General features: G+C 42.2%; 1 protein-coding gene across 1 annotated transcript; it reads left to right on the forward strand.

Annotated features, from left to right (window-relative positions):
• The first annotated feature begins 1003 nt into the window (after window positions 1–1003).
• On the forward strand, window positions 1004–22888 carry TDRKH (tudor and KH domain containing). Its single transcript, XM_044944371.2, has 14 exons — window positions 1004–1161; window positions 15486–15622; window positions 16253–16359; window positions 16970–17159; window positions 18133–18272; window positions 18379–18700; window positions 19777–19937; window positions 20119–20291; window positions 20524–20588; window positions 20870–21021; window positions 21247–21348; window positions 21601–21694; window positions 21899–21986; window positions 22164–22888. The coding sequence occupies exons 2-13, from the start codon at window positions 15499–15501 to the stop codon at window positions 21949–21951; spliced, it is 1683 nt and encodes a 560-aa protein (XP_044800306.1). The 5' UTR covers window positions 1004–1161; window positions 15486–15498; the 3' UTR covers window positions 21952–21986; window positions 22164–22888.
• Window positions 22889–23866: the final 978 nt, after the last annotated feature.

Consider the following 23866-nt stretch of genomic DNA (forward strand, 5'->3'; position numbering starts at 1 on the left):
GATTCCCACATTACATGGAGCGCTCAACCCCTGAGCCCCTAGGGCCGGGCGGGGACTGGAGGCGGGGAAGGATCGGGGCCATCTCGCGAGGCTCTCCGCTGCTCTGAATGGGTAGCAGGGCCCAACCGTTCATAACGGTCCAAGTACCCAGAGGGCGACTGGAATACACTCTTCCAAAGCAAACCGCCGTCTGCATCCCCTTCCTCGCCCCCACAGAAACGGCCCCCCTACCCGCAGCTTGTGCCTTTGAGCCAGTAGCCTTGACCGGTCTCCCTTTAATCCCCAGGGAAGGGTGGGCCCCTGATGCCCGAACTACCCACATCTCCCTTACCACGGGTTGCTCCGAACTTGGGTCCTTCATCTCTCCTGCTGCGTGGTGTCAGTCCTCCTCGTCTGTTCACTCCTCGAAAGAGAAATAGAGCTCCTCACGCTCTGCGGCGCAATTCCTTCTGCTTGGTTTTTTCTACATCTCTACAAAGCCTTTTTAATGTTTTCCCGCGGGATGAGGCGGGGGGGGGGGGGGGGGGGGAGCGTTTTTAATGTCTCCTGAGTCTCTGTCATGGTATGCGGACCGATCGAGGCAAAGGATCGCCCCTCAGGAGGCGGCTTCCCCAATGGTCACTGGGTTGTAGAGTGGCACTGGCTTTCTACAAAGGCACTAATTTTGTGCGAACAGTGTTGCGGTTGAGTGATTCCACCCACTTGCACCTCTGGAGCGCTGATTTACAACCCCACCCCCACCCCCCACCTCAGTGGAAGCCTCCTAGGTAATTGGCCTGGAGATGGGTTGGGAGTACTCCTTGAGCCTCTAATTGGCTGTTTAATACTCAGCAGGTGCAATCTCAACGTCGTCGGCTTTCCCTGCAGTCTATTGGCTGACCTGGTGGGCGGGGCTTCGATTTCCATCCGGGTAATTGGGTACCAGCACGCAGCACAGCGCCGTCGCTCAGGGGCAGCTCCCGCGAGGATTGGTTTCGAGGAGGAGGTTGATTGGTCGGGCTTGCAAGCCGGGCATTGATTGGTGCGGGCTGGCTGAGGGGGCGGGGAAGTGGCGGCTGAAGCGAGGCTGGCGGGCCTCGGAGTGGTGCTGTTGCTGAGAGGCGGCCACGGCCCCAGGGGTGAGGTGCGAGGCAAAGCGCGCGACGGCGGACTCCAGGAGCGGTAAAGGCAGGGACCAGGAGCGGAGGTTTGGGGAGTGGGGGAGGCGAGAGCCAGGGACACCACTAGCAACAAGAAGGCGGGGAATGTGGGGCTGAGAGAAGAAAGGCGCCCCTGGGCGAGACGAGAGTGTGGGGGCGGCCCGGGAGCTAGCTTCTGAGCCTGGGGTCGTGAGGCGCTTTTTGGGGGCAGCTTTCTCCCACCCCGGGGCTAGTAACTGTTTCCAGAGAAAGGGCGCTCGTCCCAAGGTAGTCACAGTGGACCCTTGCACCGTGCGAGAGGGTTTGCCCCAAGCCAGTGATTATCAGTTTACCTCTTATTTCCCAAAGCTTTTTCTTTAATGGTCTTCAGTATTTGTTTTTCCAGTTTCCCTCTTTAGTTTAATGCGCATAGAATCGTGGGTTTTGGCTCAAGACTCCTGTGTCACAGCTACTCTTTCCTCAGCTGAGAGAAATGAGTGGAGGCTTTTTTCACTCACTGGTTTAAAAATAAATGTAGCAAGAATGAGAACATTGAATGAGCTGCTTCAGTTCAACAAACCGATCACCATGTTTTAGGTACCTTGTAGGTTCTGGTTGTTAGGAGATCCTGCAGTGATATATCAGATCCTGGCTCCCATGGAGTTCACTTTGTGTTTTGAAATGCATATCAGATAGTTGTTAGCAACTGTTTTAATACAAATATCGTTAGCTTTTACTGAAAAGCGTTGCCTACCTACATTTCTCAACCTTGAGATGACCCACATGTCTTCTGTGTAGCTCAGATGGTAAAGCGTCTGCCTACGATGCCGAAGACCCGGTATTCGATCCCTGGGTCAGGAAGATCCCCTGGAGAAGGAAATGGCACCCCACTGCAGTATTCTTGCCTCGAAAATCCCATGGACTGAGGAGCCTGGCTCCTCAGTCCATGGGGTCGCAAAGAGTCGGACGCGACTTCACTTTCACTCTCTGGGCTTCCCTGGTGGCTCAGAGGTTAAAACGTCTGCCTCCAATGCTTGAGACCCAGGTTCGATCCCTGGGTCGGGAAGATTTCCTGGCGAAGGAAATGGTAACCCACTCCAGTATTCTTGCCTGGAGAATCGGAGAAGCCTGGTAGGCTACAGTCCATGGAGTTGCAAAGAGTCGGACATGACTGAGCGACTTCACTTTCTTTCACTTTCTATGATCTTAAGTTCTAGTCTCTTTACATTCAACTTGAAGTAATAAAGTCAAACACAAGTTAGCATTTAGTACTGTAGAACTGGCGCATCCCTGGTAGCTCAGATGGTAAAGCGTCTGCCTACAATGCCAGAGACCCGGTGTTTGATCCCTGGGTCAGGAAGATCCCCTAGCGAAGGAAATGGCACCCCACTGCAGTATTCTTGCCTGGAAAATCCCATGGACTGAGGAGCCTGGTAGGCTACAGCCCATGGGATCGCAAAGAGTCAGACGCGACTTCACTTTCACTTTCTTTTTTTCACTGTAGAATTATTCTCATTTCCATCATATTTTCCACTTTTAATTTTTAAGAGAAACTTACCAATGTGAAAGGATATGTAAATTGTAAACAACTATACTTGATTAATATTAATCAAGTAGATATTCTTTGAGATATCAGCTGATATTTTAGCACAAACCTCATTCGTAGTATTTGAAGAGATGTTAGTAAAATTTAGGTTTTGTTTCAAATGGAAGTCACCCAGTAAATTCATCCATGTCACAGACATTCATCCCCCCCAACAGATCATCAATATTCTATCTCAGACACTACCATCTACCCGGTGCCCAAATGAGAAACGTGATAGCCAGCTCCTTGGCTCACCCTCTGACTTTCCCATAAATCAATTGCTGGGTCTTGTGTATTCCTCCTTTGAAAGCCCTCTGAACCGTCTGTCTGCTTCTCTCCATCTCCATCGTTGACACTTGGACTAGCCTCTGAATTGGTCTCCCTACACCGGCTGTTGCCTTCAATTCATTCTCACTACAGACATAGCCATTAATCAATGATTATAAGCAATGCAAGTGCTATGAAAGGATGTTTGGAGTACTGTGGAAACTCATAGCAATAAAACCCAGCTTAGTACAGAGTCATACTAGGGTCATTCTGTCCTCTCTGAGACAGAGAAAAACATTTTGAGGTGTTCTAGAGACCCTTTGGAAAACCTCAAAGTTAATTAGAGGTAAGATGAAATTTATTTAGAATTTGAACTTTGGGAAGTTTGTCAAAAATATCAAAAAGTTTTGAGACTTCCCTGTCAGTGATTAAGACTCTGAGCTTCCAATGCAGGGAGTGCCAGTTCCATCCCTGGTCTGGGAACTAGGATCCCACATGCTGCTCCTTGTGGCCAAAAAGTTAAAAAAAAAAAAAAAAATTAAACATATCAAAAATCTTTAAAACACTTGGTCAAATAGGATTATACGTGGAATGATTCTTGGTCACCGAACCAAAGTGACAATAAAAGATCTCAAAGGCAAATATAGAAATGTATTTCTGTTCCTCATACCTTCTTTTTTCTGAAAACATTTTTCTTTCCTCGTATACTGCAATGTTTCCCTTGTTCTAGTAGCGTAAATTGTGTATATTAATTAGAATTCTCAGCTCTTAAAACTCTAATGAAAACTAACAAGTAAGCAATTATTAACTGTTTTACATTAGCATTCTGTAGATTGGCAAGCTTATATATAGTATGTAAATATATACTATTTATACTTATAAATAGTACATAAATACTATTTATGGTTTCTAGAAAACATGTGCTTTTTAATAGAAAATGTCTTAGCATGGCACCAAACCTATTAAATAGTTCCAAATATCTTTAGTTTCTTTGTAAAAGGAAACCTATATTCACTAGTGCTACAGTATCTCACTTTATTTGGTAATTATCTATTCAGTAGACTTTCAGCATTTAACTTAATTTAGCAAAATGCTAAAATTTCAAATTACCAAAATATGGAGAGCATTTTGGATAGACATTCCCAAAACATAATTAGTCTGAAAGAGTTTACCTAAAGGCTCTTATTTCATTTACCTCTATTTACTTAAAAGTTTCATCATATCAAGTTATTTTCTTGCCGGCAAATTTTGCAACAGATTTAAGGTCTTGTTTGATTTCTAGTAAATCTAGGTACAATAAAAATATTATCCATTATGTTGATGATTCTAAAGAGATACATATTATTAATTCAGCAAACTTAAGCTAACTTTAATACCAGATATGGATTCAGTATTGAGTATTTCCCAGATGTTACCAGAAAATTGGCTTCACCTCTTGGTGGGTATCAAGCCATAAAACCAAGTCAAAGACTGGGAGAAAAAAGGATTCATTGCTTGCAGCAGGTAAGGAGAACACTGAGGATCTGTCCCCAAACAGTGTCTCCTCAAATAGCAAAACTGGTGGGTCTGTGTAAGGGCACATGCATATTCATGAAGGGTCTTGGGTGATTGAGAGTCCTCTCTTTAGTTGATTGAAGTCAGGAGAGTCAGGAAAAGACAGCATCATCCCTTAGGTGTCAGTTTATCTGGTGGTTCAGTGCTTCAGGCTAATCTTTAAGACTGAAATAGAACCTGGAGTTCTGTAACAACTAATAATATCTTTGCTGTTATTACTTCTCTTGCCTGATAAGCCATTGTTTTCTGGATTCTTTGTTCCCTTAAAATCATTAGTTACTGTCATGAAACCTGTTCAAGGACAAGCATTGTGGCCAGGCTTAGATCACAAAATGATCACAAAATGATCACAGGCTTAGATCACAAAATTAGGCTAAAAATGGCTTCTCTACTGTCAAGAAAACAGTGTCCAGGGACCTCTTATCCTATCTGCTTACAAGATCATGTGAAATTTCTGAGTATTTACATAGATGTTTTATTTCCTTTAAGCCAATTATATACAGTTCTTTTACAAATTAATTTTGGCAATACAGCACATCTACTGGAGAAGGCAATGGCAACCCACACCAGTACTCTTGCCTGGAAAATCCCAGGGACTAGGGAGCCTGGTAGGCTGCCATCTATGGGGTAGCACAGAGTCGGACACGACTGAAGCGACTTAGCAACAGCAGCAGCAGCACAGCTACAACACAGATACATAACAGACACCCTATAGTTTTCATTCCAAAATTTCAGCCATGAATCAGGGACAGTAATATTAAACCCATCAGTTACAAGCAAATTCAAATTGGGTTTCTGGCAGATGGAACAAATCAGTCACCTTTTTAGATGGCTAAACCCTTTCTACTAATACTTAATGGAGAAGATAGTTAAGATTTTGTCACTGACAAGCTCCAAATGACCTACATGCTTCCTGAAATTTGCATTTTATTTTTTAAATTGAAGTGTAATTGATTTACAATGTTAAGTTAGTTGCTGGTGTACAGCAAAGTGATTCTGCTATGCATATATACACGTATTATTTTTCATATTTTCCATTATGGTTTATTACAGGATATTGAATATAGTTCCCTGTGCTCTACAGTAGGATGTTGTTTATCTACTTTATATACAGTAGTTTGTATCTGCTAATCCCAAACTCCTAATTTATCCCTTCTCCATTCCCTTTCCCCTTAGGTAACCATAGGTTTGTTTTCCATGTCTGTGAGTCTGTTTCTGTTTTGTAAATAAGTTCATTTGTGTCATATTTTAGATTCTACATGTAAGTGATATCATACGGTATTTGTCTTTCTGACTTATTTAGTATGATGATCTCTAAATCCATACGTGTTCCTGCAAGTTATATTCTTTTTTATGGCTGAGTAATATTTGTGGTAGAGTAATACTTGTACCACATCTTCTTTCACTACTCCTCTGTCAATGGGCATGTAAGTTGTTTCCATGTCTTGGCTAATGTGAGTAGTGCTGCCATGAACATAGAGGTGCATGTATCTTTTTGAATATGGTTTTCTCAAATATATGCCCAGGAATGGGATTGCTGAATCATATGGTAGTTGTACTTGTAGTTTTTTAAGGAACCCCTATTCTGTTCTCCATAGTGCCTGTATCAGTTTACACTCCCACCAACAGTGTAGGCAGGTTCCGTTTTCTCTACACCTTCTCTAGCATTTATTGTTTGTAGACTTTTTGGTAATGGTCATTCTAACCAGTGTGAGATGATACCTCATAGTAGTTTTGATTTGCATTTCTCTAATAATTAACAGTATGTTGAGCATATTTTCATGTATTTTTTGACCATCTGTCTTCTTTGGAGAAATGTCTATTTAGATCTTTTGCCCAGTTTTTGATAGGGTTGTTTTATTTCTTTAATTGAGCTGCATGAGCTATTTGTGGTATAATCTGAAGTTAGGGAGCCTGATTCCTCCAGCTCTTTTCTTTCTTAGAATTGCTTTGCCTATTCAGGGTCTTTAGTGTTTCCATAAAAATTTTAAAAATTTTTGCTGTTAATTCTGTGAAAAATGTCGTTGGTAATTTGATAGGGATTGTATTGAATCTGTAGATTTCTTTGGGTAGCATACCCAATTTGACGATATTGATTTTTCCAATCCAAGAACACGGTATGTCTTTCCATCTGCTTATCATCTTTGATTTCTTTCATCAGCATTTTATAGTTTTCAGATTACAGGTCTTTTGCCTCCATGGATAGATTTATTTCTAAGTATTGATATTTTATTCTTTTTGATGATAAATGGGATTGTCTCTTTAATTTCCTAATCTTTCATGCTTCAGTCATGTCTGACTCTGCGATCCCATGGACTGTAGCCCACCAGTCTTCTCTATCCATGAAATTCTCCAGGCAAGAATACTCAAATGTGTTGCCATGCCCTCCTCCAGGGGATCTTCCTGACCCAGGGAAGATCTCTTACATCTCCTGCATTGGCAGGAGGGTTCTTTACCACTAGCGCCACCTGGGAAGCCCCATAGAATTGCAAGAGTGTATGAATTTTGTATCTTGCAACTTTACCAGATTCATTGAGCTCTAGTAGTTTTCTGGTAGTATCTTTAGGATTTTCTGTGTATAATATCATGTCATCTGCAAACAGTGACAGTTCTTTTCTTTTCCGATTTGGATTCCTTTTATTTATTCTCTGATTGCCATGGCTAGGACTTCTAGAACTACGTTGAATAAAATGGCAAGAGCAGACATCCCTTGTCTTGTTCCTAATCTCAGAGGAAACGCTTTCAACTTTTCACCATTGAGTATGATGTTACCTGTGAGTTTGTCATATATAGCCTTTATTATGTTGACATAGGTTCCCTCTATGCCCCGTTTCTGGAGAGTTTTTTTAAATCATAAATTAGTATTGAATTTTTATCAAAAGCTTTTTCTGCATCTATTGAGGTGATCATATGATTTTTATTCTTCTATTTGTTAATGTGGTATATCACACTGATCAATTTGCAGATATTGAAACATCGTTGCATCTCTGAAATAAATCCCACTTGATCACGGTGTATGTTTTCTTAATGTATTGTAGGATTCTCATGGTTAGTATTTGAGAATTTTTGCATCTACGTTCATTAGTGATATTCACCTGTAATTTTCTTTTTTGGTGGTATCTTTGTCTGGCTTTGGCATCAGGATGATGGTGGTGTCATAGAATGAGTTTGGAGTGTTCCTTCCTCTGCAGTGTTTTGGAACAGTTTCAAAAGGATAGGTGTTTAAATGTTTGATAGAATTTACTTGTGAAGCCATCTGGTCCTGGACTTTTGTTTGTTAAAAGTTTTTAAATCACAGTTTCAATTTCAGTACTTGTCATTGGTCTGTTCATATTTTCTGTTTTCTTCCTGGTTTTCTTTCCTTTCTTCCGAGAAAGGAGACTGTACCTTTCTAAGAATTTTTCCATTTCTTCTAGGTTGTCCATTTTATTGGTGTATAGTTGCTTGTAGTAGTCTCTTATGATCCTTTGTATTTCTGTGGTATCAGTTTTTCATTTCTAATTTTATTGATTTGAGCCCTTTTTTCCTTGATGAGTCTGACTAAAGATTTATCAATTTTATCTTTTCAAAGAGCCAGCTTTTAGTTTCATTGATCTTTTTTGTTTTCTTCATCTCTATTTCATTTATTTCTGCTCTGACCATTATGATTTCTTCTACTAACTTTGGATTTTGTTTTTCTTTCTCTAGTTGCTTTAGTTGTAATGTTAGGTTGTTTGAGATTTTTCTTGTCTCTTGAAGTAAGATTGTATTGCTATAAACTTCTCTCAGAACTGCTGCTGTGTCCCATGGGTTTTGGATCACTGTTTTCATTTTCATTTTTTTATTTTGTCTTTGATTTCTTCAGTAATCCATTGGTTTAGTAACATATTGTTTAGCTTCCATGTTGTTTGTTTCTTACCTTTTTTTTTTCTTGTAGTTGACTTCTGACCTCATAGTGTTGTGATTGTTGTGGTTGGAAAAGATGCTTGATATAATTTGTTTACTATCATTACTCTCTTTTGTCTAACTTTCTATGTTTGTAGCCTCTGTTCCTTGGCCTACAGGATTGTAGCTTCTTGCTTCTGTTCTCTGTCCCCTTGTAGGTGAGGTTGGTCCAGTTGGCTCCTGGAAGGAGAGGCTGGTGCCTGCCCACTGGTGGGTAGAGCTGGGTCTTGTCCCTCTGGTAAGCAGGAGTGTGTTTAGAGGTGGCTGCAGGGTCAGGACAGCTTTAAGCAGCCTGTCTACTGATGGGTGGGGCTCTTTCCCACCTTGTTAGTTTTATTGTTGTTGCACTGGGTCTTCATTGCTGGGTCTTTTGTTGCTGCACACAGGCTACTCTTCATTGCAGACATGAGCTGCTCGTTGCAGTGGCTTGTCTTGTTGCAGAGCATAGGCTTCAGTAGTTGCAGCATGTGAGCTCAATAGTTGTGGCACATGGGCTTTCGTTGCTCCACAGCATATGGCATCTTCTCAGACCAGGGATCCATGGATCCCGGACCAAGGATCTGCCCATGTCCCCTGCATTAGCAGGTGGATTCCTATCCACTGTACCACCAGGGAGTCCCTGTTGGTTGTTTGACCTGAGGCATCTCAGCACTGGAACCTGTAAGCTTTTGAGTGGGGCCAGGTCTCAATGCCAAAATGGTGACCTCCTGGAGAGCTCACATTGAATATTCACTGGGTCCCCTGCCACCTGTCCTTGCCCTCACTGTGAGCCACAGCCAACCTCTGTCTCCCCAGGAGAACCTTCAAGACCTCCAAGTAGGTCTGGCCCAGGCTTCTATGGAGTCACTGCCCTGGGTCCCAATACATGTAAAACCTTGAATGTGCTCTCTAAAAGTAGAGTCTGTTTCCCCCAGTCCTGTGGCGCTCCTGCACTCAAGCCCCACTGGCCTCAAAGCCAAATGCTTTGGGAACTTCTGCTTCTGATGCCAGATCCCCAGGTTGAGGAGCCTGACTTGGGGCTCAGAACTCTTACTCCTGTGGGAGAACCTCTGCAATATAATTATTTTCCAGTTTGTCAGTTGCCTACCCAATGGGTATGGGATTTGATTAAATTGTGAAAGAGCCCCTCTGTCTTATTGTGGTTTCTTCTTTGTCTTTGGATGTAGAATATATTTTTTTTATTGGTTTAAGTCTTTTTTGTCAATGATTGTTCAGCAGTTGTGATTTTGGTGTTTTCATGAGAGGAGATAAGCTTAAGTCTTTCTACTCCACCATCTTATCTCTTCAGTATCCGGTAGACTTTTTAATGATGGCCATTTTGCACAGTGTGAGGTAGTACATCGTTGTAGTTTTGATTTGCATGAAATTGTGTTTTAAAAAAATAGTCCAGGGAATTTCCTGGTGGTCTGCACTCCCTGTGCAGGGGGCCAAGGTTCAATCCCTGGGGACCAGAGATTCCACAAGCCACACAGTGCAGCAAAAAAAAAAAAAAAAAGATGATCCAGATAAGAGCTCCTGGAAAAGACCAAATAGAATATTTGCATCTCAAAGGCATAGGAAGAAAAACACAAGTTCCTCCTTGGATACTTTGTTCCTTAAGGGCTAGATTTTTGTTCTCCAATACTTGCAAGCCTCTTAATAAGTAAGGTTTTGTTGTTGTTGAGTCACTAAGTCATGTCCGACTCCTTGTGAGCCTGTGGACTGTAGCCTGCCAGGCTCCTCTGTCCATGGGATTTGGATTTCCCAGGCAAGAATACTGGAGTGGTTGCCATTTCCTTCTCCAGGGGATCTTCCCAACCCCTGGAAGGGAACTCTGATCTCTTGAGTCTCTGGCAGTGGCAGGCAGGTTCTTTACCACTGGCACCACCTGTGAGTTTTGTATTATTTCTGGAGGCCACACCTCTGGTCCTATAAAGACTAGATTTTTAAAACAAGTGTTAAGGGAAGCACACTGACTGAAAACCACCCACCCTGGCCAGGCACCATAGTAACTATTTGCATGAGTTATTTTATGACAGGAGGTCCTGGTAAGGAACACGGAACTCATAAGCCACCACTAACCGGAAGAGTTCGGGAAAGAACAAAAGGAGACACCATGTGTCCAATCACCTTCCATAATCCTTCTCGTTGGCATCCATCTTGGCTGAGCAATGCATGTGCCACCAGGAAGGACTCTGAGTCAGGATGATTGACCAAAGACAACCTGGAAACTATTCCTATTACCATAACCTGAGACTGTGAGCCATGTGTCAGAGCTGTTTTCCTGGGTTCCCTTACCCTACAACTCTCTGCTCAGGAGCCCTTTCCAGTAATATTTCTTGCTTGGTTAGCACATGTCTGCTTGGACAGTTCATTTACGAGTGTTAGAGAGGAGCCCATTTTTGGGCCCTGGAAGGTGTCCCCCTTCCTGCAACACAAGGACAGTGGTTTTTAATTCCTGAGTAGCCACCTCAGGGCAAGGACTGACATATGCATTCACCAATGCTGGAATTTTATGTTCCCTCCTTTAGCTTGGGGAACAGAGACTCCACCTCCCCCCAGTAAAATTCCTCTCAGGTTCTAAATATCAGCTATGATCAGTTTAGTCAGGCCAGTGGTCACCCATCTTGGCAATCCATTTACAAACACTTTTAAGGATTCTTCCTGGGCTTAAGAAATTATCTGGCTATGGTCTACAGCCTCAGGTGTCCCATTTCTTTTTTCTTTTAATTGAAGTATAGTTGATTTACAATACTGTGCCAGCCTCTGCTTTACAGCAGAGTGACTCAGTTTTACGCATATATATTTCTTTTTTTTTAATAGTCTTTTCCATTATGGTTTCCTGCGCTATGTATAGTAGGACCTTGTTTATCCATTCTCAATGTTTGCATCTACCAGCAAATTCCCAGCTGGCCCCTCCTCTCCTTCCCCCTTGGCAGCCACAAGTCTGATCTCTGTGTCTGTGAGTCTGTTTCTGTTTGTATAGGTTCATTTGTGCTGTGTTTTAGTTTCTACATATAAATATGGATTTGTCTTTCTGACTTCACTTGGTATGATGATCTCTAGTTGCATCCATGTTGCTGCAAATGAGATTATTTTGTTGTTCTTTATGGCTAAGTAGTATTCCATTGTATATATATATGTCTCATCTTCTTTGTCCATTCGTCTGTCGGTGGACGTCTAGGTTGTTTCCATGTCTTGGCTTTTGTGAATAGTGCTGCTATGGACATAAGGGTACGTGTATCTTTTTGATTATAGTTTTGTCTGGGTGTATGCCCAGGAGTGGGGTTGCTGGATCATATGATAACTCTGGTTTTCTGAGGAACCTCCATACTGTTTTCCATAGTGGCTATACCAACTTGCATTCCTCAGGTGGTCCCATTTCTAAAGGTAACCATGTAATAGTGTCTCCAGAGTGGAAAGGCAAGTCAGAGAGAGGATTATTAGAATGAGTATTCAAAGATAGAGGGGAGCAGTTTTTAGGTACCTGTCATTAATCTTCCATTAGCCTTCTACAGCAAATCTTTCAATGAGGCTGTTTTGAAATTTTGAAGTGTTTTGAGGCTTCTGCATATCAGTTAAAATAGGTACAGTGGTTTAAGATGAGAGCTGTCTAAAATTTTAACTTGGAAGTTTTTCAATTCACAGTATCCAAAGCTTTAAAAAGCTAACCCTGTACAAATATTTCTCCCTGCTAACCTAATTTTTAAAAGAGAAAAATTCTTTCCACTATTTCTAGTAGACCCTGCAGGCAGAGTTTCAGGAGACTGCCAGCTTTTAACTGCATTCAGAAAATCAGTTTTGGAATGCCAGAAAGAGAACCCAGTCTTGGCTATTTCAGGGTGGGGTTTCCTCTAATTTTTAGTTAAGTATTTGCGAGCATACATAAACCCAGCTGGTATTCCCGTAGGTGGCTGTCTGTCTACATGAGAGTTTGGCCTTCGAGGCACAATTTCCCATTATTAACTTGGCAGCCTAATTCAGATATGAGATACAGTCTGAGCAACATTATAAGAGCAGTATAGTGGATCGAATATGGCCGTTTCTGAGTCTAGCTCCCCAAGAGTGTTACGCTTTATGGTTCGGGCAGGCTTCTGCCAGTGGGGCGGTTTGGTCGATGCATGGTGCAGATACACAGTGCACGTGGAGAGGAGAGAGAAGGCCAAAGGGCAGAGGAAATTTTTTTAATGTTTAAATTATCCTTGCCTTAGAATATGAATTTTTATTTCATCACACGTAATTTGTTAAAGTAAAAAGCAGAATGGTTGTAAGTGTATTGATGGGCTAAGGAGTAAGACTGAAGACAGAAGTGACATGTGACAGAGCAAGGATACTTAAGAAAGCACATCCTGTTCCCCAGTAGAAGTAGTGTTAGAATACAAGGCTGTGGAAATGATGGGCAGAGATTAGGTTATAAAGAACCTTTCAAACCACTGAGCTTACATGTAAGCAAGAGAGTTGCTGAAGATTAAGAGGAAGTGTGTTCATTCAAAGATTATTATTGACCAAATACTTATTAAGTGGCTACCATGTGCTAAGTACTGAGGGACAAAAAAAATTCCTGCCTCTGGGGAGTTAACTTTCCAATGGGGAAACAATCAAAATGAACACCTTGCAGGTCATTATAATGACTGGCTTTTAATCATAGCAAAATGGAAAACCGTGGAAGGATTTGAGCAGATGAATAACACTTTTCACTTACCCCAGCTGTTATATGGGGAATAAATTGGACAATGATAAAAAGCAGGGAGGTAATTAAGCTTTTTAATAATCTAGACAAGAGATAATGGTGGTTTTGAAGCAGATGTTGGTCATAGCAATAAAGAGGTTAAAAAGTGGTCAGATTCTGGATAATCTGACCAGGATAGAGGTGCTGTTTGAGGGGAAGAAGAGTAAGATTTTTAGCCTGAGGAACTGAAAAGAGTGGAGTTGCCACTAACTGATAGGGCAAAGAAGAAAGGAGTGAGATCTGGGGTGCTTAGCGAACTTGCATTTGCTAAGTTTGAGATACCTGTTAAACATCAAAAGGAGATATTTCAAAGCAGTTGGATGTACAAACCTGGAGTTCAGAACTGTCCTCACTAGATCTATGAATTTGGGAGTTAAACAGTCAGCAAATAGATGGAGCTTAAAGCCAAGATGGAATGATTCTTGAATAAAGAGGGCAAAGGACAGAGCCCTGGGTCACTCCAGTGTTTAGAGGTTAAAAAATGGAGCAAGAACCAACAAAGGAGACTGATGGAGCCGCCAGAAAGGGAGAAGGAAAACCAGGAAACAGTACTGTGAAGCCAAGTGAAGAAAGTGTCAGAGGAGAGGGAGTTGCCAGCTGTGCCAGACTCTGGTGGTGGGGGAGGTAAAGGGAGGACTGAGACTTGACCATTGGATTCAGCAAATCCAAGTCACTGGTGACCTTCACCAGAGCAGCAAGGGTGAATTCAAGAAGAGAAATCTAGCGCAGAAGCATTGACACTGAGTTTTCTTATAAAAGGAAGAAAAGAAATGAGTAGTATTTGGAGGAATAAATGGAATTGAGAAAGAATTTTCTTTAAGAAAGAAATAATAGCGTGTTTGTCTGCTTGTGCAGAGATTCGGCAGAGAGGAAAACATTAATGATGCAGGGTAAAGAAGGAGAGCAACACTTATATGAAAGACTCAGTGCTGGAGCCAAGATAGTTCATCCATGACCACAGGAAGGAAGATAAAATACTAGGAGGTGGAGGTGGATGGGTCAGTTTGGAAGTTAGTTAATATTTTATCCAAATGCTTTATTTTCTCAGTGAAATAGGAAGCAGACATCAGTTGAGAGGGAGAATGAAGAAGGAAGCACTAGAAGTTTGAGAAGAGATGGTATAAAATAATTGGGAGGGTGAGCAAGTACTGATACATGAAATAAAGAAATAGAGTGAGGGACATATTAAGATATGCTGGGTAAGAAAATGAAGATACAGTGTCAGAGAGAGACTAATAGCAAGACCGTTACAGTGGTCTAAATGAGATTTGATGAGCAATCAGTTCAGGTACAGTGTTGGGGTCATTAGCATATAGATAGTAGTTCAGGCTTCAAGTATGGATAAAATTGCCCAAAGAGAGCAAAGTGACAATAGCAACGGATAGAGGCCACTGGAAGACCAGCTCAAAACTCAGAAGATTCCTCCAGATAAATAGAAACCATGGGAAAGAGGGAAGAGAGGTGAGATTAGATAAGGCTTATATATGCCATCTAGGTGGCAATGGCACCCCACTCCAGTACTCTTGCCTGGAAAATCCCATGGATGGAGGAGCCTGGAAGGCTGCAGTCCATGGGGTCGCTAGGAGTCGGATACGACTGAGCAACTTCACTTTATTTTTTCACTTTCATGCATTGGAGAAGGAAATGGCAACCCACTCCAGTGTTCTTGCCTGGAGAATCCCAGGGACAGTGGAGCCTGGTGGGCTGCCGTCTCTGGGGTCGCATAGAGTCAGACACGACTGAAGCGACTTAGCAGCAGCAGGTTAATTACCTGGAAAGTTTTAGTTTTGATGAAGGAGCAGGAAGAATCCCCTTTCACTGTTAGTTGAAGAGTAAGTAGAAATAAGGAGTACAGAGAATAAATAGACCACACTTCCAAGAGAGAGAAGTAGAAGTAGCAAAACCTAAACCTGGGCCTGGAGTGCCATTCCTTTCAGAGACAACAGCATCCAGAAAGGCCAGAAGGCATAGAAGTGCACACGTAAGGAATTTTAAATAGTTTGATATGAAATGTAAATTTTTTAAATATTTGATTCAGTTAATTCCTTGTCCCTTTGTCTTTTAAAGCTGATCAATACACAGTCCTCTTTGCAGGGGTTGAGCAGGGAGTAGTACTCCTCTGTTTAATCATATGTGTGTGTGTCCCTCAGCTAACTTTCTGAAAAAATACCCCTTTCATGACCTTTCACATGAAGCACACCTTGAGACAGCTCCAGCTCTTGAAATGGGAAATTAGGCTGTAGTATTCTTTGTAATATTGCAATGTGTTCCATCCTCTCTGGCGTAAAAGTTGTATGAAAGCTCCTTTCTCTTCATTTGCTTATTTCAGGAGGTGGCTGAAAATGTCCACTGAACGGACTTCTTGGACAAGTTTGTCCACTATTCAAAAAATAGCACTGGGCCTTGGGATCCCTGCCAGTGCAACAGTTGCCTATATCCTATACCGCAGATACAGGGAAAGCCGAGGTATGTGAATCCATGGCTGTATAAACCATGGTTAGACTATGTTCTGGCATTGTTAACTTGAAACTTCTTTCAAGTTATCACTTGTTGGGATGTAATTGGCTCTCTGTGAGGGACCTTTGAAACAAAGTTTTTCTTTTCTATGTTAATGTGAAGCTAGTCTGTGAAATAAAGAGCTCATTTTTTAATTCTGTTGATTTGTTCCCTTCAGCAACACCAGCGCTGTAAGGGATTCTGCTAACTGTTGGGTCCAGTTTCCCCACAGCCTGGACCTAGAGAGGAGGACTTAGAAAATGATTTGTGTATAAACAAGGGAAGTTCTGAGCCTAACGGACTCCTCAGGCAACTTCTGGCCTTCATCCTTCTCCAGGAGTCATGTCTTGAGAGAAGTAGTTTGCCCAGAATCTAATGGCTTTCCCATTTTAGCATTTGAAAACAGTATCCCAGAAAGAATGCCCATCTTCTGGTCTTTCAGGACCTTTTAGTTCCCACTCAGATGCTGCTTCTCCTTCTCTTTATGATTGAAATCCTCAGTTTATCTTTTACATCAATGTCTCTTTGACAGCTTTAATTCAGGGGAGGGGAAGTAATAGCTTTGGGTATTGTCTAAGTCTGATCTGATGATCTCTGTAGAAGAACGGCTGACATTTGTTGGGGAAGATGACATCGAGATAGAGATGCGAGTCCCCCAGGAGGCTGTAAAGCTCATCATTGGTCGGCAAGGAGCCAATATTAAACAAGTAAGTGTGTGAGCAGGCAACAGCTTTCCCGGGATTGATTTCTGCTGTCCATCCTCTGCCCCCATTCTGTAAAACCCACTTACACTATGTATATTTTAAACAAAACAAAACAAAAATAGGAAGTTTCTAGCTGCTATTTTTCTTCCAGAGATGAGTATTTCTACTTCTTATAGAATGGGTGACTTAGCTTGAAATGGGGATTTTTAATTGGATGGTTCTCATCCTGGTGTAGTTTGAATCATTCCTGTCTGCTATGGAATTATGAACTCTTATTAATTGGCAGTAATAAATTAATTGCTCCCTAATTCTTTTTACCATCTTCCATTATTCATTTGGAATGTCAAGAAAACTAAATAATTGATTGTTTAATCCAAATTTGGGGGAAAGACCAGTCTAAACACAGAGAAACTGTTTTGGATTAACTGCTGTTCAGGGTTACCTTTGTCTCTCCTTCCATAAGTACATGTAATTGAGGACTGCTTATAAAACCCGATTTCACTGATTACTGTGTCCAGTTCCATCCACCTCCAGGGTTAGGTTTAGAGTATCCTTAGCTGACCCAGGTGAGAGCTCTTCCAGAACATACTGCCACATATCCTTTTCTCTGCAGCTAAGAAAGAAGACAGGTGCTCGGATCGATGTGGACACGGAGGATATAGGAGATGAGCGGGTGCTGCTTATCAGTGGGTTTCCTGTTCAGGTGTGCAAGGCCAAAGCAGCGATTCATCAGATCCTGACAGAGAATACGCCAGTGTCTGAGCAGCTCTCAGTCCCCCAGAGATCTGTGGGCAGAATCATAGGTACCACTGGACAACTTTCTCTGCTGTTTCCTTTTTTGTTCCCTTTGCCTTCCTTTCTTTCACACCTTCTGGAGGGCTTTTCCTGGCCTACTTCCCCTTCACCTTGCTGAGGGAAATTGAGAGCAGAGCTTTACTTTTTTATAGAGCCAGTAGTAAAGCAAAATTCATTACCTCAAGAAGTTGTAAGAGAACTTCCCTGGTGGGTCAGTGGTTAAGAATTTGCCTTCCAATGCAGGGAACATGGGTTCGATCCCTAGGCGGGGAACTAAGATCCCACAAGCCTCAGGGAAGCTAAGCCTGTGTGCCACACTGGAGAGATGCCTGCATGCTACAGCTAAGACCCAACACAGCCAAAAATAAATAATAAAAAATTTTTAAAGTATGATCTGAACCTTACAAATAGGTTCCACAAGGGTTCAGGTAAATGTATTTACCTCATATTAAGACTTTTAAAGGGAAGCTAAGGATGCTCATTTTATCCTAAATCTCTCAAGACCGTGCCATAGAAAGCACTTTTTATGCCTTCTCCTAGAGCATTCCTCATGCTGCTGTGAGAGGCAGAGAAGCGTCCTGTGCTTGGTCCAGTGGTTTCATGTAGGATGTCTTCTAATGAAGTGAGGATGTGAAGTCTGCTTAGTGGCCAGAAGATGAAAGTGACATGACCACATTAACTTAGCCAGTGTGTAGAATTTAAATAAAATGGAAAGACAAGTAATTGTATATTGGTTAATAAAGATATGAGCTAACATGTAAAAAAAAAAAAAAAAATAAATAAATAAATAAATAAATAAAATGGATAGAGCAAATAATCTAGTACCCCCCTTATTACAGTAGGGATTTCAGTAGCTCCTGTTTTCCGTTCACTATCCTACATTCTGTTTAGTTTGAAAATGAGCCCTAACTCAAGATAAGATAGTGGCATCACTAGGAGTAGTAGAGGAAAGGACAGGGTCTTATGTATTATTCAATACAGGGAGAGGCGGCGAGACAATCCGTTCTATCTGTAAGGCCTCAGGAGCCAAAATAACCTGTGACAAAGAATCAGAAGGAACATTGCTACTATCAAGACTTATAAAAATCTCAGGAACGCAGAAGGAAGTGGCAGCAGCTAAGGCAAGTAGCTAACCTGAATTGTATCTGAGAGTGAGAAGAACCCTTTACTCCATCCTGGGTCAGTATCTGACCATGTAGATATCATCCCTTCTCTTATTTTCCACAGCATTTGATACTGGAGAAAGTTTCAGAAGATGAAGAACTTAGGAAGAGAATTGCTCATTCTGCAGAAACCAGAGTTCCACGGAAGCAGCCAATCAGCGTAAGAAGAGAGGAAGTGACAGAGCCAGGTGGAGCCAGAGAGCCAGCTTTATGGAAAAACACTGGCGCTAGCTTAAAACAGGCTGCACCTCTGGCAGTTCCTCCCCACAAAGGAGATGGTGACGTGGCTGCTGTGGGACCAGAAGAGGGTTCCTGGGAGAAACCTAATGATGATAGCTTTCAGAGGTCTGGTGTCCAGACCAGTCCAGAGATGTCCATGTTTGAAAGTATGTAACAAAGGGGACCCCTTAGCCATATGGAAGATAGGCATACTGGCTGTGTGTGTATGCTCAGTTGTGTCTGACTGTTTGCAACCCCATGGACCATGGCCTGCCAGTCTCCTCTGTTCATGAGATTTCCCAGGAAGAATACTTTAGCAAGTTGCCATTTCCTTCTCCAGGGTATCTTCCCAACCGAGGGATCGAGCCCTCTGCCAATCCTGCATTGGCAGGTGGGTTCTTTACTACTGCTACCTGGAAAGCCAGAAATACTGGCTTAGATAACCCAGAATAAGGAAACAATAAAAAAATAATTTCTGTTTTCTTGACTACATTTACAGTTCTTTAATTACAGATGGGACTTTCTGGTAATATTTTCCTTGGATTAATACCGAACACAAATTTTTTTCTAAATACAAACCAGCTAATTAGAGAACAATATAGAAATGTGCTCGTTCACAGGAAACTGGTCTACAAGTAATACATCAAATAATTGAATTATATGGTATTCTTTCTTCAAACATATACAAATAAGTAAAATACTTTTGAGTCCAATATTTTTCCCTGTCTCATTACTGTTCTTAAAAATCTTCACCATTCAAGAAGAATGAAAAGGCTATGGGCTTTTTCTTCTATGCATAGGTACTGGGATGGGCAGGGAAGACCAGAGTCCTTAAGAGGTTCATAGATGTGTCCTGGGTCTGTAATGAATCGGTGGTGGAATACAATCTGGAGCAGGCCCACATCTGTCCACATATCTTCTCCCTAGCATATGGGGATTTCCCTTCATTATAATTGGTGCTGATTTGAATACACGGCAGATGACAAAGAATGTGAAGAACTCTAATTACTCAATTACATATAAAGAACAGAACATAGCTTATAGTACCTTTCCTTCAGGATGTTTTTGTATGATTCATCCACTTGTCCCTCCAGCCATTTTTAAATGGTATTAGCCACTTGGTATTTGTACCTCTCTCCCCACCGATGCAGTCTTCCCATTTCAACCAGAGATGATTCTGATAATGGTCATCATATTAGATAATAATGATTCTGTAGCTTAACTTGCTTATGCCTGTGGTTAGTTCCCAGTCCAGACTTCAGTTTCCATGCTGATGAATTCCTAGAAGTATATGTCTCTGCCTCTGAACATCCTAACCACTTCTGGATCCAAATCATTGGCTCCCGCAGCCTGCAGCTGGATAAGCTTGTCAGTGAGATGACCCAGCACTACGAAAATAGTCTGGTGAGTTGGTATAGGGACAGGGCTGGGGTTTGATGAAAGGGGGACATAGCTTTTTCATTGTGATGTATTCTCTTCCCTTTCCTGTGGAGCAATGGCTTGTCTTTCTTCCTTCTGGTATTCAGTTTTTTAGCCCATCCCTTCCTAACTCTGCCCTCTCCTGACTCCTCATTTCCTTGTGTAGCCTGAAGACTTGACTGTACATGTAGGAGACATTGTCGCAGCACCATTACCTACAAATGGTTCCTGGTATCGAGCCCGGGTCCTTGGCACCTTGGAGAATGGGAACCTGGACCTTTACTTTGTTGACTTTGGAGATAATGGAGATTGCCCACTGAGGGATCTCAGGGCGCTCAGGTCAGTGTGGAGTCAGGCTGGAGTCTCATCTGTTGACTCAGTCCTGGCCATAAGGTGGTGAGCTGTTGGCACTTCTCACTGGGGAGGAGGGGGGAAGAGGGTTGGAAGAGAGCCTCTTTAGACATCAGTTAATTATCTTCCACTGCTGGGTTAACTAGTGCTGCCTAGAAGGAACGAATATAAGAAGGCCCTCCTAGCACTAGGATTCTAATTTCAGTTTCTTTCACTTTAGGAGTGACTTCCTAAGCCTTCCATTTCAAGCAATAGAGTGTAGTCTGGCACGGATTGCCCCCTCAGGTAAATTGGTCCTATTACCTATTGACTGTGCGTCCAAACAGAATAACTTTCACAGGGCATGTGGTGGGGATTCTCACATTCCCAGGCTTTTTGAGTTCCAGGGGCTCAGGTGCCTTTTCATCACCAGTGCCAGACAGCAACAGCCAGAAACCTGCCTGGCAGTCAGACATAGGTACCTTCTGAAGTAGACAGAGGTAGTTCCAGCTTCCCTCCAGGGCATAATCCCACCCCTGTCAGCACTGACCCCTTCTTAGGCTCTGTCTACAATTTTTTTTAACCAGGTGAACAATGGGAAGAGGAAGCTTTGGATGAGTTTGACAGACTCACTCACTGTGCTGACTGGAAGCCCCTGGTGGCCAAGATCTCTAGCTATGTCCAGTCTGGGATCTCAACTTGGCCCAAGATCTATTTATATGATACTAGTGACGGGAAGGTAAGACTGAGGTTCACTTGTTGCTCACTGTCTCTTCAGTATATTTACAGGCTCATCTTCTTTTCCTTTCTCAGAAATCCTTATTTGATGATAGTCCTGCTTCATAAGCTCCTGCTTAACTGAACCACCAAAGGAATTTTTTAAAGTATCAATCCCAGCTCTTCTGCCCTTCCTTTGATTTGCCCTTCTTTGAACACCAAGAAGCCTTTTCATTTCTTTTCTCAGAATCTTGATATTGGGCTAGAATTAGTTCGTAAAGGATACGCAATTGAGCTTGCAGAAGACATGGAAAAAAACAGAGCTGTCCCAGTAATGTTGGATGACCTCGTAAGTGAGCCATTATTGTCATTTGGGGTGCTGCTTTGGGACAAACCTTGTGCCTCAAGACAGGAGGGCTTCTAGTCATACATGCAATTTGTAGAACACCCTTAAGGACTCTGAGTTGCTCCACTAGTTGATCAATGGAAGCACTGTGTCCCTCAGCAGCCACATCAGACTCTGTGAACAAAATGATGGGGTCGCTTCTCCTTTCCCACCAGCCAAACACATTCTTCCTTTTTCTCCTGTTTATCCCCTCAGGCCACAGAAACAGATGTCTCACTGAGCATGCTCACTGAGACCAAGAAGAGCCCTGGAGAGATAGCAAATACCCTGTCCTGCCTCAGTTTATCAGGTACAAACAGCATTTGCTCCCTCGAGCATCTCTGGAAGTTACCAATTCTTAGTCAGCCTCTCCAAACTAGGGAAGTTGTGTCAAGATTTATCTCCTAACCAGAGTAGTCATTGAACACCAAAAAGCCTGTTTTTTTCTCTGATCCTCAATGGCAGTGCCTGCTACAGTAGGGCAGTATCTAACTTTACCCTCATGTCTGAATAGAAGCTGCCTCTATGTCTGGTGATGATAATCTTGAAGATGACTACTTACTCTGAAGTCACCTTCAGTTGCCTCGGCCATCTGCTTTGCTGTGAGTAGAACTGTCCTCTCTCTGTAGCAACCAGAGAGTAATGAGGTGACCACAGGACCTTGCCTCTTCCCTGTAGCCCATCTTATTACTACTTCTCTGCAGCTGCCTTCCTGCAGCTTTACTTTCAGTTTGAGCCCTTTCAAGCTTTTTGTGTCTGTGTGTGTGTGTCTTTGGCAGGTTTGGCATTAGACTTGGTGCCTGGAGAGAAGAGCCTGTAATAGAGATCTATGCAGTTCTTCTTCGTTATATACATGACCTGGCTTGCTGTGAACCAAATGCATTTTCTTCTTCCACCGGACTACTAGAGAGCATGTGGGGTGGAGGGAGACAGACACATGCCCCTAACTCCACCCCCTGTGCCCTGTGCAGTGTGAGTACTGCCACACGACTTTCAGGCTGCTTAGTATCCAGCTTGTTCCCCTCTGCCAGTCATAATGCACAGTACTGCTAGGCAGCGTCCTCTTTGAGGCTGGGAAACAGCCAGGGTTTGGTTATTGGAAGTGATGATTCTGCAGACTAACTCACCACATGAGGTGACTCTGGTTAAGGGGAAATCTTTTGAGTGGTAAACTCAAAGATTGCAGTTAAGTCAGGCAGCAAAGGCAAAAATCAGCATAATTATATTCAAAGCCTCAGGAAATGAGAAGAGAATACTGCCTCCCAGCCTCAAATGCTGATGTGTTATTGGAGACAAGATTTTTGTAACAGTGCTCCAGCTATTTCCCTGTAAACTTTTGTTAAAATACAAGTAGACAAGGAGAAAGGTAACTCAGGAAATATTGCTATATTGCTGGTATAGTATCTATATCAATATATGTATACACACAGAGCCATAGAGAACTTGTAGAGCTGTTTAGATCATTTTGGGTGTTCTTTGCTGAATAAAGTTCTTAAGAAAGTTATCTAAAACTAAATGCTGGTTGAATCACAAGGTGGAAACAAGCCTATGGGTATCTTCTGTACTGAAATCTGGTAAGATTGCCTAACACCTCACACCACCTATGAAACAGCTGTCCCTCTCATGTGCAGATCATATTCTTTCCTTAAAGCGACTTCAGAATTAATCATTCACTAAAACCTCACCTAAAAGAGGTAGATTCGAATTATAGAAACCTGGGTTCTAGGAATAGATCTTTGCTGTGAACTTATGGAGCCTGTTTCCTTACGTAGCATCTCTCCATTTCTGACAGTATTGTGAGGATCCAGTGAGAATTGTGAAGGTGCTTGAAAATGGGTTGGAGAATAACGGTAAATTAACCTTTTTTTTTTTTTTTTTTAAGATCAGCAAGGTAAAGTAGAAGACTTAAAACTAGTACATAAAATTCTTGATATGCAGGACTTTTTAATCTAGGAATTAATGAAGGCTACCCATATACTACATGGCAACTATATTTTCCCAAAAACACAATTTTCAAATTTGATTGTCTTAGAAAAACCTTGGTGGCAATTAGCAGAAAGACTTCAGTGAAGGAGCATCTCTGGGTAGCTTGGGTAGTCCCACAGGAATCAATGAAAGCATGCCGTTGATTTGATATTTCAGACCTTGGCTGCACTTGCTCACTGAAGCCGGCTCGGCCCTGGAATTGGAGCTACTCTACGACAGGATCATGGGGCCAGTTAGTCCCCAGTTTCCTCAGCCTTTACTCTTTTCTTTTAATTTTATTTAATCAAAGTATAGTTGATTTACAGTGTTGTGACAATCAACACTGCAAAGTACAGCAAAGTGACTCAGTTATACACATATAGACATTCTTTTATTTTTGTATTCTTTTTCATTATGGTTTATCCCAGGATATTGAGTATAATTCCCTGTGCCATACAGTAGGACCTTGTTGTTTATCAGCCTTTACTCTAAAAAGAGGTCTCCTGATATAAACTGT

Source organism: Bubalus bubalis, chromosome 6 (genome assembly GCF_019923935.1).
Source record: "Bubalus bubalis isolate 160015118507 breed Murrah chromosome 6, NDDB_SH_1, whole genome shotgun sequence".
Classification (NCBI taxonomy): Eukaryota; Metazoa; Chordata; class Mammalia; order Artiodactyla; family Bovidae; genus Bubalus; species Bubalus bubalis.